The following is a 17270-nucleotide window of genomic DNA, read 5'->3' as shown; positions in this document are numbered from 1 at the left end:
CATGCGCGCTCACGCGACCACGCCCTGATCCCTGGGGTGGGAGGGAGCGTGCACTGGGCACCCACGGGATTCCACTTCCACTGTGAACATCCACGGCGTCCCTGTCAGAGAAAGATCTGAGTCCGGGAGGATGAGACACTAAACCAGAAGTTAAAGTGATGAAGAGCAGCTTTGGGTGATCTGTGTGTGTAATCATATCATCCCTCACAGCAGACAGATTATGGTGCTTTTTTTTTTTTCTTTTTGATGAGAAAACTGAAGAACTGGAGATGAAGAAGTTTCTCATATGTTTAGTGTCCTTGTTTCTGGCTACTTTGTGTCTTTCATTTGTTTTATTGTTCCTTTTAATTATTTTATTGGGTATTTATTTTTTGTTTTACCTGTTTTTATTTTAACAACATTACTATTTCATGTTATTTTTGTTAATTTCAACTTTGTGCAGCCCTTTGGCGACATTCTGTTTTTAAAATGTGCTTTATAAATAAAGTGGATTGAATTAGATTGGATACTTTCAGCCACTTAACTCTGACATAAAAGCCATCCAGACTGATAAAAATGCTCAAAACTCAAATGAACCAGTGTTGTGTCACACACATCCAATTTTATATGACTCTTTGCTGCTGGGAAAGGTGACAGTTTACAGGCAGAAAACATGAGTTTTTCCAGCATTAAGATGGTTCAATTCAATTTAACTTTATGTAGCGTCAAATCACGCCAATGCCATCTCAAGACACTGTAAAGTGTCTTGAGATTCCTTGTCTGTAAAGACAGGAAAAAAACATAATGAAAGCCAATTCATAATAGCCTTTATAAGGAAACCAACAGATTGAGTTGGAAAAAAAAGCCGTGGTTCTAAAAGAGCTGGTAGCTGAAAATGAAGCACATCTCAGCAAGGTGCATCATCTGAAGAAACTGGACATGTGGAGGACAAGCTGGACTCCAGACCTTTGGTTGGTCTATAGAAGCCTCACCTTGGTCTCCATGGAAGACTTTACCCCCCAGTTTTTACTTTACCCCCCAGTTCGCACTTCACGGTCTCAGAGCCAGTCCCAGCTTGTGGTGCCTAAGACAAGACAGGGCAGTCTCCGTAGTCTGGAATGCTCTGCCCCTCCATGTCCAAGCTGCTCCTACAGTGTTGTCCTTCAAGTCTCGTCTAAAGGCCCACTTTTGTTTTTTTGGCTTTTAACACTGAGTTGTATGGTCCTCTGTGTCTTGTTTTATTTTTACTGTTAATTATTTTATTGGATATTTATTTTTAATCGTTTTACCTGTTTTTATTTGAAAGACATTTCATTTTATGATATTTGACTCTGTGCAGCACTTTGGCAACACGGTTTTTAAAAATGTGATTTATAAAGTGGATTGGAAGAAAGACAGTCAGGAAGCCACGATGGCAACTGTTCTAATGCATCAGATTAAGGAGATTCTGAAACTAAAAGAGTCCAAACTGGTACCTAGTACTACGTAGGGGGACCTCAAAGTAGCTGTAAGAATAATTCAGGTAAGAATGCAGCAGAGGCCCCACATATGGAGGTTTAGTTAAGGATCACTAATGTGAGCAAAGCTGCAAACAGAAGCTCAGTTGATTCAGATCGACATCATCTGGCTGGAAGTTTCTCTGTCGGCGTGAGTGGATGTGATCCAGATCCCTGTTGCAGATATTTTCTGTGGCTGAACATGTGCCAGGCATTCCCCCACCGAGGATGATGATGATGAAGAATGAGTCAGCTGCTGCTGGTGTCGCTTTACTCCAGCTGCTCGCCTGAACAGAAAAACTGTGGGAACTCGTCAAACTCCTCTCAAAGCTTAAAGCTCTTCTTTCAAACCCAGACAATCGACAAAGTCTTGAAAATAAAAACCCAGAAGTTTAGAAAACTAACCTTTATTCATATACATGATTTACAATCACATAAAATTTACACTCAATTTGTGTTTTGTCAAATTTTAACTAAATCAAATCTAAAAACCTGCAGAAAAAACACTGAAATAAATGTATTCCCTCCTTTACATCTAAACAAACACATAAAAGACGGAGATTCAGCAGCAGGAGGCGGCTGAACGTGTTCATCATCCATTCCAGCTCGGCGCGGCGTCTCCAACGTGATCCCGCCTCAGCATCAACACTCGTCTCCTCCGGTGAACTGCAGCAGCGACGAGGACGTGCAGAGCAGCAGCTGTCCGGTCACTCTGGTCAGACAGGTGACGCAGCGCAGCACCGACCTGAACACACACATTTACACACACATCAGCTCTGCTTCAGAGCGAGCAGAAACATCTTATTTAGCTCGTTTCTCGCCAACGCCTGAGTCAGCACCATGCTAACATCAGGTTAACCTTGTGTTAGCAGGATTTCTGAGGTGTGTTCAGGTAAACAAAGTGCTTGAATTCGATTTGCAGACTGATTATAATTGATTTGAACTTACTTGATGACGTGTTTGACCCTGGTGCATTTCAAGTCATAGGACAGTGTGTACGCCTCATACAAAGTGGCTCTGATGGCGAGGCAGCACAGGAAGTCCTTAGGGTGCATCTTGTACAGGTCAAAGGTGAGTTTGGCGATGCCGCTCTTCTTCGGCTCGCGGAAACTCGGCAGGATCTGAAACGGGCAGAAAACAGTAAATATCTGCCCCACATGCCTGAAACTGAACTCTGCTGGCTCTGAGGGGGAAGGAACTTGCAGAACGTCTCTGCTGCCATCTGCTGGAAGAACTGCAGGAAACGACTACGACAACATGAAAACTGTTTCATTATCCGGTTTTATCCGTCACAACATGAATATAATGACAGGAACATAAGCGTCTCGTTCTCACTAGGTGTTGAAGGAGTCCCTCTTTATCATGTAATTATTTACTGAACAAAAACTAAAACTCAGTGTGTGAAAGAACTGCATGTACTCAAGCGGCAACCTCATGTTGTTAAAAGTGAAGCCTATGTGGAAGTGCATAAAACTACAGTTTCCCCTATATCCACTAGGGGCTCCAAAAGAGCAATCCCCATAGACTCCCATGTTAAAAAGACCAACTTCACAGCAGAAATAAACATGTTTACAGCCTGGTTCAGCCTGGATCCATTTTCAGTTTAATAGGTCAGGTTTACCTTCATGATCACTGAATGAAAAAGTGAATTGCTTTCTAACGTGCTCGTTTAAAAGTAATTTAATCTCGAAATTTGGTATATTTAGGGGTGTGTCCTTTTGATTGACAGGTACCAGATCTCCCGCTTTAAGTAAGAAGAACGTTGAACAACCGCGGTTTTTAGCCGGTTAACAACGTGACTTAGCTTTAGCCCGCTTACCTCCATTAGCTGGTTAACTACTGTTATCTCCGGGTTAGCTCGGTTAGCTTTTAGCTACAGGCAGCTCGGAGTTCACTCAATGTCAATCATCCACCATGACGCTCACAGCCTTCCTCTCAGCTCCACCTCTTTGCCCATATTTGTATTTTCCGGGCGAGACGACACGCATGCCCCTCCCAAGATGGCGATGGTAGGAACCGCCCACCGAGCTCTTCAGAAACCTGTGGGTGACGTCGTGGAGGCTCTGTCCATCTCTTTATACAGTCAATGCATGCACTCCATGATCCAACAGCATTCTTTGCCAGCATTAAGTGTTGGTCTTCTGTTTGCAGTTAGTCTCTCTTGTGAGTCTGAAGGAATTTTCATCGACTCTTCCTTTCGATGTTTGCAACACTGGTTTCTGCTCAGCTCCCTGAAGGTCTCACCACAACCCTGAGGTTGAGGTCTGGACCATTGCAACACCTTGAGGCAGATTTAGTTTAGACTTTATCGTCCCAAAACAGACCAAAACCCTGGATTCCAGATAAATATCAGCAGATTAAACAATGCTGAACAGAACAAATAAACGATGAGAGCAGTAAAAAAAAAAAAAAAAAAAAGCTCTTCAGGGCAGCCATGACTGAGCATCAGGCTTTCCTTAAACCAAGCCTTCCTCACTGTACTGCCTCTACACCCCGAGGACCAGGGAGCCCTATTCCTATAGTGGGTGTGAGATATTGAGATTGTAATGTGTGTAGTGAGCCGTTATTGAGTCCAGTGAGGCTACATGTGGGGAGACCAATGATATTTGCTCCAGTGCTGGTTATGTCTGTGAGTTTAGTCTGGTTATTAACAGACAGGTTGTTATATAAACAGGTGGAGGCCTACAGTAGGGTGGTTTGGATGATTTTTTGGTACAATGACAGAAGGATATTTAGTGCAACAGAGTTTAGGAATGAGCTCTCTGGGAGATCCACTCCTGGGAAGATTGGCAGCTGTCTTGATGTTTATCATTTGGAAATGACCTTCTAACCCCGACTGATGAGAAGCAACAGTTGCTTCTCTAAGATCATGAGGGGAGCACCTGTTGCTGTCTGACGTCTACAATCATACAAGCAGCTAGGCGTTCACACAGACTACACCGTCCAGCAGAAGGTCCATCTGGAAAACTTATGCACTCATCTACAGCAGAGATTTTAGCTTTTACATAGAGGGTGCAGTGTGAGACAGATTTTACATTTATCTATAAATCAGGCAGTATTGGACAGCTTGGTCATATGCAAGAGGTCAGGTAAATACTGCTATGAAGGTGACGGGGAAAAGGGAGGACCAGTCCATAGCACTGACGAACAGTCTGTTCTCTGGCAGGTTCAGGGAAAGTGACTTACAGATTTCACGTTTTCCACACAGAATATGAACTTTTATGAACACCCCCCCCCTCAGGAGTTCTGATATCTTGGGGAGGATGGAGCAGGAGATCAACATGCAGATCAGTGAAGGTGATGTGGACTCTGTATCGGTCTGTCGTGGTGAAGGAGGAGCAGAGCCGAAAGGAGGTGTTCCTACCTCGAAGGTCACCAGCTGTGGGAAGTGACCTAAAGAACGAGATCGCGAATACAAGCGGTGGAAATTAGATTCCTCTGCAGGGTGGCCGGGTTCTCCTTTAGAGATAGGGTGAGAAACTTTTTTGTCAGGGAGTAGAGCCACTGCTGCTCCGCATCGAGAAGAGCCAGTTGAGGTGGGATGGGCATCTGGTTAGGATGCCTCCTGGACATCTCCATGGTGAGGTGTCCTATTACATCCCACTTGGAGGAGACCCAGGACATGCCAGAGGGACTACAGCTCTGGGTGGCTTGGGAACACATTGGAATCCCACACATGAGCTGGAGGAAGTGGTCGGGAAGAGGGAAGTCTGGGCTTCTCTGCTTAGCAACCCCCCCACCCATCCACAGATCCACCGTAAGAAACCAGATGGACGGATATTTTGGTGTGTGTGTGTGTGTGTGTGTAACAGGTTTGGGTAAAGTTGTGTTTTATGAGCCAAACAGGCTTTTTTCACAGATCATCTTAATGCAGTTTAAAAGCTAAAGAGACTCACCTTGTTCTCAGTCCACATCTCTCCTTTGTCGAGCACCATCAGTGGTATGTTTCTGGGCAGTGACTGGAAGAACTCCTCAGAGTCCACCACGGTCCCGTCCTCCTCCAGAACCAGGGTCAGGAAGTTGTAACAGGACATCATGAACACGGTCGCCGCCTGAGAAACGACACCGTTGAACCAAAGAAGCCAACATGAAGCTGATTTGCAGACAATGCGATGAAAAAGCAGCGAATGAATGTTTGCTGGTGGGACATTCTGTCTTTACCTGCTCCAGCAGCTCATCTAGAGAGGACGCCGCCAGACTCCTGCGCCGCCTCCGGCTGTGGGTGCAGACTTTATAACAGCGAGGCTGAGACGAGGGCAGGATGTGGCGGGAGATGGTGGTCTGGACCGTCGATACGGACCTGAAACAGAACCTTCAGTTATTTCGTCACCTGCTTCAATATTTATCTGTTAAAACACTGAACACGTGATACATTCAACACTTTCAGCAAACATTTGTTGGTTTATTTCAGCTAAAATGTAAAATATTCCCATATATTTTTTTAATTTTTATTCCTTATTCTTCCCACAGACAACAAAAAACTGAATTGTTTGCTTAAACACAAACAAACTCGCTTGTGTTTTACACTTTATGGAAAACTTTCAGGTGAAAAGATCCACTTTGACACACTGCTGACTCGCTTCGTCCAGACTTATGAAGGCTTTTCGGTCCATTTCCTGACTGATCTCAGACCGGATTTAAAGAGTTTGTTCAATCAAAAGCAGCTTTCACGGTTTCTATTTACAGCTTATGAAATGACTCGTAATGCGACTTAGTGAAATAGAAAAGGTCAACAATGCTTAAACATTTCTATCCACTTGATTTTTTTTCCTCTGGTTCATTTATAGTTAAATATATAAGATTTTTACAATTTTTCTAGAGTCCTATTTTCTGTTTATTTCTTATTTACTTATTTTTTATTCTTTATTCAATTAGTTTTGTTTTGTTTTTTTTTTAATAAGGACAGCGCTTGGAGATCATCATTTAATGCAGCTGTGTTACAAAAATACTCAGCCTGACTGTCATATTTAGGTTTTTGTCAGTTTTTCCTCAAAGTGACACCTAACGGTCCTGTGAGGGAGCAGTAATTCAGTGCAACAAGCACAGATGGTTTATGGTACTGAACCCAGATGGCCTGACATGACTTGGTCTGTTGTGGTCCTGACAAACAGCAACAATAATTCCCCATTTTATTGTTGTTTGTTTGCAGATTTGTTCATCAGCCACCTGAGACTCTTTGGGAGTTCACGCCTGTTACTTTGGACCTTCAAGACCAGGGGTCCCCAAAGTCGGTTCTGAATGTACCTCCGTTCCAACACACTTGGTTTCCATTAAATGGATCCAACAGCCAATAAAGTTCTGCACAATGACTGATCATTTTCAGTCCGCTGTGTTGCAACAGGGAAACATGAAAACCTGCAGGATTGTGGTCCTCAAGGACTGGAGCTGGACATCCATTCTAGACTCTGGACATCGTCTGTCTCCAACCCATCAGAACCACCTGCTGTGTAGCAAGACAACATCAGTTTTTCACTTTATTAATCTTTTTTTTTGTCTTTATTTTTATTTTCTGCCAATAAAACACAGAGAAGTTCCTCAATGCCAAACTTCTAAATGCATTTTTCAGTTTACATCTGAGGGGAAAAACAGACTGTTCTTAGTGTTTAGCACAAGGCTCAGCTGTGTTGTTGTGTACTTACGCACAATAATACTTCCATAAGCATTAACTGTTACAAAACAACTTCCTTTCAGGATTAATGCGGCTGTTCAGTCTAAAGTCTAAAGGTGGACACGCTGAGCATGACAGCTTGTTAATGCACAGCTGAAAGTCTGCATCTCTGATGGGATGGTGTTGCATCAGCGCCGATGGCGTGGGCAACGTCCACATCTGGGAAGCTCCAACGCTGAAAAGTAACATCTGCTCCCATCCAGACAATGTCGCTTTCAGAGAAGACCTTGCAGATTTCAGCAGGACCATGCTGAACCACATCCTGCATCCATCACAGCAGCATGGTGGAACAGGAGAACTGGTCTGCTGCAGGCCAGACTTTTCAACAGTACAAAACATCTGGAGCATCATGGAGGTCAAACTCCTGCAACAAGGTCCAGAACTGCAGAGCAGCTAGAATCCTGCGTCAGATCAGAATGGTTCCTAAAACTCCAGCTACTGGTCTCCTCACTTCCCAGTTAACGCACAGATGTCAAGAGGACAGAGGATACTACACAACATGTGTTGCTGCCATCAAATGAGCTGCTATTTTATATGAAATCGGATATAAAAACGAAAGAAACAAACTATTAATGTCTATAAGTTCACTATAAATGATAAAATAATGAGGAATGAGGATTTTATGGTGAGAAAACTAACTTGATTGGCGTCTTAAACTGGGATGGGAGCGTTTCCACATCCTGCTCTGGAAAACCCAACGAAATGCGAAAGGAGTTTTACTGCACAGCTGCTGTGAGACCAACTGCGCCAAGTTCCACATTAAACCAGTCAGATCTCCATTTATAATGACCAAAGAAGCAGATTTTACTTTCAGAGACATAAAAGCAGTTGCGGTTGTTTCCACTCACCTCTTCAGAGTCTCCGGCAGCAGCGTTTTGGCGTAATTTACTCCGGACTGGATGGACAGAGGCGCCATGGCGAGACAGACAAATAAATTATTACCCTGCGGTGATTAAAACTGTCTGATTCTGTTCACCTGCTGCTGAGCTCGAGGAGGCGGACAAACCAAACTTTTATCAACAAAGAAGCGCTGCCATTGGTCAATGAGCAGAACGGAGAGCCAATGAGAAGAACGGAAACAAAACTCACAAAGTTCTAGTCATAAATGCAACATAAAACACAGAAATTACTGTTAATTAAGGCCATTACTAATTATATTATATTATATTATATTATATTATATTATATTATAATAATAAAATCATTATTTGTAGTAAAATTATTATTTAAAGTAAGAATTTCTTAGAGTGAATGTTATGATTATAAGATTTTAAATCTCAAGCAGTGCAAATTAGCTTCCATACACTTTATTTGTTTGCTTGTTTGTGTTTGTTCGTATGTATATATATATATATATATATATATATATATATATATATATATATATATATATATATATATATATATATATATATATATGTATATATATATGTATATATATACATATACATATATATATATATATATATATATATATATATATATGTATATGTATATATATATATACATACATATATATATATATATATATATATATATATATATATATATATATATATATATACATTCAGGATTTCATGCAAAACCACAGGAAGAATAGATGTGATAGTTCATTTATGTCGTCAAAAATAGCTCAGCATTTTGTTGCTTAGTGCTGCAAGGTGGTCTGAACACAATAATAATGTGTCTTGTAATATTTAGGCTGTAATTTGGCCTTAATTTGATTCTAAAATGATCATTTTATAGAAATCATCTGCTCTCACAGACACAGTATTTTCAGAGTTTTTTCTCATGTAAAATACTTTACTTCACTTAAACAACTAAGTGTGCAAATGTTTCTTGCAAAAAACAAACAAACAAACAAACAAACAAACAAACAAACATAAGAATCGAAACTCAAGAATAAAAGAACAGAATCAAACTCATCATCGGAGGTGATGCAAACAAATAAAATGGCTTCATCTCAACAGTTATCAGCTGAATGTTAAATGTTAAAAATCCACATTACTTCTTACAGCAGAGCTGAGGCTGTTTTTAGCTTTGTTAGAGTCGGGGGGCCCAGAGGGTCAAAAGCTTAAAAAAAAAAAAAAAAAGGATTATTCAAAGAAAGCTGTGTTACATAAATTTTACTCCAATCTGGATCTAATTTTTAATGTTTGGATCTTAGATAATTACATGGGTGAAGCAATATGAGACATTTTGGGGAAAAGAAACTTGAAAAATAAATAAATATTGTACTTTCATGTTGTTTGTACTTTCATGTTCATGTGCAGCTGCTGGAGAGAGATGTCAGACTGGAAATTTAATGAAAATGCAGGTAATAAATGAAGTCATTGAGCAGCTCTGCTGTAGTGTTCCCTGAATCACCTGAATCACCTCTGGCTGCATCTCTGATGTAACAAACCTTCCACTGGACTCTGGTCCAGGGATGTAAGGAGCTTACGGAGGAATCCAGCTGGCATTCTTTTGTTTCAGAGTAAATGAGCTCAGAGGTCAGAGGGGAAACTCTTATTTGGAAAGCTAAAAATAACCATGGTGATATATGTAACACCACATGGAGAAGAAAAGAATTAACAGGAACATAACAAATAAATAAAAATAAAAAACCAAGGTTTCCAGTTGCTCAGTTTTGCAATCTGACTTTATCAGAGGATCAAACCCTCAACAAGGAAACTGGATAATCTCATGGGGCCCACTTTAAGTAATAGCACATCCTACAAAGGTTGCTTGGGGCTATAATTCATGTCTGCTCTCCTTCTTAAGAGTAATTCAGAATTTACAGATAACTAAGAGGCAAAAAATACCTACAATATTTAGATATAACATCTAAGTTACATTTTTTTAAAGCACTATATTCAACTTTTACCAAGCAGATGATCTAATAGCTACAATAGCACACCAGATTGTAAATGCCTTTTCTCCTAAAATGTAAAACTATATTTAAAAATCATCCTTTTGACACATTAGTTATTCAATTTAGGTAAAGAAAAAGAGTTTAGGACAGATAGAAATTGAATGGATTGCCGAATTAATTCTGAATTTACCATTTTATTTGCATTATTTAAGTAAGGTATGTCAATGTATTCTTAAAAAAACACTCGTAACTTCACGGATTTATGTGAAATTAAATAGGAACAGAGAATCTGTGGTTTAATATCATTTCCATCAAGTTTAGTGCGGAACCCTGTTTGATTCAGGCGACAGTTTCGGTCGGACCCTAAACGCGGACGGACCAAACAAATGCTGAGCGCTTAAAAACTCTTCCGCTTTAGAGCTGAATGTTCCGCAAACTGTAAAACATGAAATTTCGGGGGAAAATCATTGACATCGCCTGTCTGAACCACTTCACCCGTAAGTGTCTTTGAACAGCCGCTAAACGTTTAGCGTCACCTGAAACAGCCGCACAACTCCTCTCCTATGTGCGGATCAAATGCTGCGACACATCCAGTCCTCTCCGTTGTGATGATTAGTGAACATAAACATGACGCTGATCGGACATTTAATTCACTGTTCAGATGTGAAACATTTCTGTTATAAAATAATGTAAATAGAAGCTAAACCACAGTATGTTGTATGTTATAGTGTACTTTAGTCTTCCACTACACAACAAAGATAGTTTAGGGAAAAAGCTTTTCAGATTATTATTAACAGATAAATGGCCTAAAGACCTTTTTTTTTCTTTTTCATTTAATAATATTTACAAGCCGCTGTTGTCACCGGGACGTTGTGGCAAGTTGAAGCCAAATGTGTGAACTTTTCTTCCTCCTCAGGTGTCATCACCACCATCTCCAAGCTGACCAAGACCTGCGTCCTGCGGCTGACTCCAGACAACCTGTTCTTCGTTCTGTCTGGGAAAGTGACCAACGGGGGGGTCAGCATGTGGTGCGAGTTGTCCCAGGTCAGCAAGCAGGACTTAGGGGTCAGCTGGGTCATTTGAAATCATCAAATGAGTGATAGAACCATCTCTATTTTCATATAGAACTGGTTCTAAATGAACCATTTCATATAGAAATGCTTAATATAAAACCATTTCTATATGAAATAGTTCACCAGAAATGGTTCTATATGAACCAGAAGTGGTTCTGTATGAACCAATTCTATATGAAATGGTTCATTTAGAACCGGAAATGGTTCTATATGAACCGGAAATGGTTCTATATGAACCGGAAATGGTTCTATATGAACCAATTCTATTTGAAATGGTTCTATATGAACCAAATCTATATGAACTGGTTAATTTAGAACCAGAAATGGTTCTATATAATCCAGAAATGGTTTTAAATGAACCAAATCTATATGAAATGGTTCATTTAGAACCAGAAATGGTTCTATATTAACCAATTCTATATGAAATGGATCTATATGAACCAGAAATGGTTCTAAATGAGCAATTTCACATAAAATTGGTTCATAGAACTATTTCATATAGAAATGGTTCCAAAGGAACTGGTTCCTTTAGAACCATTTCTGGTTCTATATAAACCATTTTATATAGAAATGGTTCTAAATGAACCATTCATGTTTGATCCATGTAGCTCAGTTACAGCTTAGTATATGACCTGAATACTCTGCTATCTGAGAAGGAGACGGGTTTTTAAAGATATGGTGTGACTTTATAGTTTCTTTTTCCCAAACATTTTCTGACTAAATGACAGAGAAACGGAAAAACAAGTATGTTAGGCTCCTTTGCTGGACTAAATATTAAATCCAAACTGTGGTTCTTGCTTGTGAGTTAGTTAAACTCTAGTTATCTGTCAATGTCCGACATGTGAGTGAAGACACCGCAGAATCTCCTGATTCTGTTTCTTTTCTGCAGGAGAACTTCTTCGATGAATACCAGATGGAGGGTGTGTCCTCTGAGGACAATGAGATTTGTTTGGAGGTGGCTCCAGAGAACCTGTCCAGAGCCCTGAAGACGGTCCAGAACGCCAAGTCTGTCAAAGTCAAACTCACCAAGAAGCACTGTCCGTGTCTAACTGTCGCAGCCGAGCTGGTGAGAATCACCCTTCTTTCTTTTTCTCTGTTTTATAAACTTTCCTTTTCCCTGTTTGGCGTTTTTCTCTCTTTTCCTGATGATGGAAGTTCCTCCGAGCGCTCTGACCTCCCTGTTTTCTGTCCAGCCGACTCTATCCAGCATCAGTCGAGTCGTCACTCACGACGTCCCGGTTGACGTCATCCCTCGCAGACTCTGGCATGAATTCAAAGAACCGGACATGCCAGACTTCGATGTAAGTGCGACTCCTTTGGTGAAGTCAGACAATCTTCCAAACGTGTGATTCATCAACTCATCAGCTGAAGTTGTCGCACTATATGTTAGGGCTGGGCGATTTAATCGGATTTTTATCTCAGTGACGATCTGGGTTTTCAAAGATCATAAAAATAAAAGGGTGCGATTATTTGCAGTTTCCTCTCCTGCTGTCTTCAGCTGCTAATCGAGCGTCTCTGGCGTTGCAGCGCTGTGCTGTAAACTCCTCCCACAGCCGCTTCGCTTTCATTCAGACACTGTTGCCAACTTGGCGACTTTCTCGTTAAATCTGGAGACGTTTTTTTTAAAAGCGACAAATCCAGCAACTTTTACTGGAGTTATTGGAGACGTTTCTGGTGTTTTGGCGACTGACTTGAAGGCACATATTGTTCTGCAGTTACTGTAAGGAAGGAGCAGCGGGAGCCTCTCCCGTCCTAAAGCACTCCCAGGCGGCCAGTCTCAGTCAGCTCCGGCTGCAGGTCGATGTAGAATAACTGCAGTAGGTTGTGGAAGTTCACCTAAACATAGTTTATACCATTGTCAGTGACAACTGGCTGCATTATTTTCCTATACATTGTTCAGTACAGTGTTAAACACTGTAATATCCCTCCGTTATCCCTGGTGTTACCATAGCAACGCGTTAATTGGCTGTTTCAGATCAGCTGTCTTTTAACAGGTGAAACCTTAACAGAGAAACGCTGCAGCCTGACAGCGGTTTTTTGGCATAAAACGTTCATCGGGGCCAGTATGAAATAGTTCCTATGTATCCGGTAAAAGCGGATTAAACAACTCAGAACCGTGCATTAGACGGTTATAATGCACGACGCAGAGTCTAGAACACCACGACGTGCAGCATTGTTTAAAAATTCTGGATAATTGTGTTAAATAATCGAGATCTCAATTTCAGTCAAAAAATCGTGATTATAATTTTTGTCATAATTGAGCAGCCCTACTGTGTGTGTGTGTGTGTGTGTGTGTGTGTGTGTGTGTGTGTGTGTGTGTGTGTGTGTGTGTGTGTGTGTGTGTGTGTGTGTGTGTGTGTGTGTGTGTGTGTGTGTGTGCAGGTGAGCATCTACCTGCCTCCTATGAAGACTATGAAGAATATCGTGGACAGGATGAAGAACCTCTCCAACTTCCTGGTAGGATCACACCTCCTCATTGACGTGTTGAACTAAACTGCACCTTGGCCCCCCCCCCTCCTCTGTAAACGCACTGGGCAAAACAAGGTCACCCCTTTCTGGAACGTGTGGAAGTAACTTGTAATGTTTAAGTTGTGATGTAGAGCAGGAGGAGAGCTCGCTCTGGGTCAAACCGTGGTCCGTTAGCGCTGTCAGTTCTCTCCGCTTTGGGAATGCAAGGCGTTGTCTCTCTCTGGATCCAGGATCCTTCTCCCGAAGTGTCAGCAGATGTCGGCTTCTGATCTCTGCTCTTCTCAGGAGGATTAAACCAGAAACTCAGCTTTGTCTTAAAACCTGCCGCCGCTCAGATGAAACTTTACCAGTATCTCTGTGTCTGCAGGTAATCGAGGCCAACCTGAACGGAGAGATGAACCTGAAGATCGAGACGGATCTGGTTTCTGTTGCCACTCATTTCAAAGACCTGGGCAATCCTCCGTGGGGTAAAACCTTCTTTCTTTCTGTTGTCTGAACAGTTCGGCTGCAGAGACGGAAACAGTCTGTTGATCCAGTACGGAGGACAGGAAATCCGTTGTTGTCCTACTCTCTGCCTTCCTGTCACCGATACCTGTTAATTTAAAGGACACGCCCCTTATTATGCAGAATTTCAAGTTATATAACATCTGAATGGGTGACTTATGAAGATAAATACACACACACTTGCCATGACTATAGACTGTATAAAGAGATGGACGTAGCCTCCGTGACGTCACCCATAGGTTTCTGAAGAGCTGAATTGAAGCTCAGTAATACAAATATGGGCAAAGAGGTGGAGCTTAGAGGGGGGCTGTGAGAGTCATGGTGGATGATTGACATTGAGCGAACTCTGGGCTGCCTGTAGCTAAAAGCTAACCAAGCTAACTCGGAGCTAACAGGAGCTAACCAGCTAATGGAGGTAAGCAGGCTAAAGCTAAGTCACGTTGTTAACCAGCTAAAAACCGCGGTTGTTCTACGTTCTTCTTACTTGGAGTGGGAGGTCGGGTACCTTTCAATCAAAAGGACACGCCCCTAAATATGCCAAACTTCGAGATTAAATTACTTTCAAACGGGCGAGTCAGAAAAAAATTCACTCCGCCCACAGTTGTCATGAATGTAAACCTGACCTATTAACCCTAAAATGGATTTTTGAACCAGGCTGTAAACATGTTTATTTCTGCTGTGAAGTTGGTCTTTTTAACATGGGAGTCTATGGGGATTTGCTCTGTTTTAGAGCCCCTAGTGGATGAAGGGGGAACTGCAGTTTTATACACTTCTGCATAGGCTTCACTTTTAATTGCCGAAGGCTTCGTCCACCTTTCATCCACGGTCCATGGTTATGACCTGTTAAACCTTCCTGTACCAGACTGTAAACACGTTTATTTCTGCTGTGAAGTTGGTCTTTTTAACTTCGCCGCTGGAGTTTGCTGCTTGTTTTAACGGTATCCTTGATGCTCGCCATGGTGACGATCATATTAATCTGCAGTTTAAATGCCTGGACATCGTCCTCATTCGTCTTCCTCCACCTCTGCAGGCGACGATGCCTCTCAGGACGGAGGCCCATCTCAGAGCAGGGACCCAGATGTCATGGCGGAGGCCAGGGTGGACATCCGGAAGCTGCAGCAATTCCTCATGGGACAGCAGGTCAACCCCAGCAAGGCCATGTGCAGTAAGTCCACCGCGTCAACACTTCCATCCACGTCTTCAGCCTCTACTCATGTCCTCCTGTCTCCTCAGACATCGTCCATCAGACCGTCGTCCACCTGATTCTGCTGCACGAAGACGTGTCACTGCAGTATTTCATCCCGGCCGTGGCGTAGACCTCCTGCTGCCTGACGGGTTGAGGGGGAAGGGAAACACCCCAGGCGGGTTTTACAGCTGGAGGTCTGTCCTGCATTTTACACAGGACCAAAACGTACCGTCAGTCCTCAGACTGGACCTGAAGGAGACTTAATATCTCTGAGGACAAACGGGGGAAATCCAGGAGAGGTTTGGACTGTTGACGTAAAGAATCATCGTTTTTCTCTGTTTTGTTTCCTGTTTTAGTTTCAGAATCACAGAAAACAGAAACCAGATTCAGGTTTTATCTTCAGGGACGGTGTGTGTGACCTTCACCGTGTCTGCGGTGCTGCAGGGAGACAGTGGACCGCCAGGACCACGTGTCCACATAGAAGCGCATGCAGACGCAGGCTGACTCAGGTTATCTGCAGGAAACAACTTTAACTTGAAATGTTGCAACAGAGCTGCAGCGTCCAGATGGAGCGACTGAAAGCCGCCGTCTGGCTGCGGTTTGGTTCTGCAGCCGCAGCGTTTCACCCTGATCGCTGTCGGACATCCCAGATCAGAGGCCATAGCGGTGACACTGCTGCAGGATGGAGAGCTGAGATGTTTGATCTTTATGTTCGATGTTAATAAAGTTTTACGTTCGGACAGCTGAGTTTGAACATTTTCTATTTTATTCACATTTTAAACAGAAAACCAACTTTTTCTTTTTTTAGTTTTAAAAACAAAACATCGAGTCTCACCAGACTTCCTTCTGCTGCGTCTGAAGCTCGTTTATCATCCAGTTGTTGTCTTTCCACAAACAACTCGACCCTGCTTCATTTCTCCATCTTCCAGTCACGTAAAACTTTGCACTAAATGCAAAGAAATTTGTCTTTTGTTTATATTTCCTCCCTTTAATAACTGTTGTAATATTATTATTCTGAGAAAGCCTGATGAGTCTCTTTAATATTCAGGTATAACCATTTTTTGGCAGTTTTTTAGCCTATTGTTGAGACCAGATCCTTATAAAATATATATTTTGTGATGAAGGTGACTAATAAATCCCCCATTAGAGTGGTCAGGAGAGATTCTTATAAAACTGAACAGTTTTGGTTGAAGCTTACTTTGGATGCACCGATATTAGTATCGGCTCAATACCAAGCGTGTGTACTCATACTTGGTATTAATAAAAGTGTACCGATACCACACTAGTCAAGCCAGCGCAGATGTGTTTAATGACATGCTTCAGACATGTTTTAAAAGAAATAAATGCCTTGAATGTTAAAATGTGACATTTTTTGTTCCACTAAAACCACATATTTTTAGTGGTATTTAGGTAAAATGTGCCAAAGAATAAAACTTGTTGAAATTGTTAGATCTGTAATGTTATTATATTTGTATTGGTGAGGTAACTTCAGAAAGGATCGTCATTTATTACAACCTGATGAAATCTCACACAGTTATAACAGCCAAAAATTGGATCGGTGCGTCTTTAAAGCTGACTTATCTATACATCACCCTGTCTTTGCTCTGTCAGACACGAACAGACCGCTGAATGCATCAGAGGAAAGTCGGCATTCAGCTTCTCGCCAGAAGAAACTTGGACAGCGTGGAAGTCCGGGATCGAACTACCAACCTCCCAACAGGCTGACGATCCTCCTTCCTTCTGGGTTAAACACAACGGCAGCGTTTCTGTCTGTTCTTTCCAAACTTAAGTTTATTTGCAGCTTAAAAACACATTGGAAAACAGTTGCAAGAACACAACACACAACACATAAAACACACACAACACATAAAACAAATAACACATAAAAATACACACACACACACAGCACAGGAAACACACGTAGAGACATCCTGAACAGCAGCACTTAACAGGTAACCAGAACCCTGAGGTGCACGTCTGAGGCACCGTAAAGCCAGAACCGTCTGCGACAGATGTTGCTCCTCACAACCACAGCTGTTCA

The 17270-nt window shown here is 41.9% G+C and overlaps 2 protein-coding genes across 4 annotated transcripts; one reads left to right on the top strand and one right to left on the bottom strand.

Moving 5' to 3' along the window:
• Positions 1–2080: 2080 nt before the first annotated feature.
• Positions 2081–8059, bottom strand: cidea (cell death inducing DFFA like effector a; the record flags this gene model as incomplete). The annotated part of the gene is made up of 5 exons (XM_079259778.1): positions 2081–2220; positions 2424–2596; positions 5372–5527; positions 5637–5775; positions 7992–8059. The coding sequence occupies 5 exons, from the start codon at positions 8057–8059 to the stop codon at positions 2118–2120; spliced, it is 639 nt and encodes a 212-aa protein (XP_079115904.1). The 3' UTR covers positions 2081–2117.
• Positions 8060–10373: 2314 nt separating this feature from the next.
• hus1 (HUS1 checkpoint clamp component) lies at positions 10374–15743 on the top strand. 3 transcript variants are annotated; one of them, XM_079260033.1, is made up of 8 exons: positions 10374–10494; positions 10914–11041; positions 11960–12136; positions 12264–12371; positions 13453–13527; positions 13907–14006; positions 15074–15208; positions 15277–15743. In XM_079260033.1, the coding sequence occupies exons 1-8, from the start codon at positions 10443–10445 to the stop codon at positions 15357–15359; spliced, it is 858 nt and encodes a 285-aa protein (XP_079116159.1). In that variant the 5' UTR covers positions 10374–10442; the 3' UTR covers positions 15360–15743. The 3 variants fall into 3 exon arrangements, with proteins under 3 accessions (XP_079116159.1, XP_079116158.1, XP_079116160.1); XM_079260032.1 differs by having other exon boundaries at positions 15074–15743; XM_079260034.1 differs by lacking the exon at positions 12264–12371 and having other exon boundaries at positions 15074–15743.
• Positions 15744–17270: the final 1527 nt, after the last annotated feature.

Source organism: Telmatherina bonti, assembly GCF_933228915.1.
Source record: "Telmatherina bonti genome assembly, chromosome: 20".
Taxonomy (NCBI): domain Eukaryota; kingdom Metazoa; phylum Chordata; class Actinopteri; order Atheriniformes; family Telmatherinidae; genus Telmatherina; species Telmatherina bonti.
Note: the sequence above shows the minus strand (reverse complement) of the source record. Positions and strands in the feature narration are given on the sequence as shown.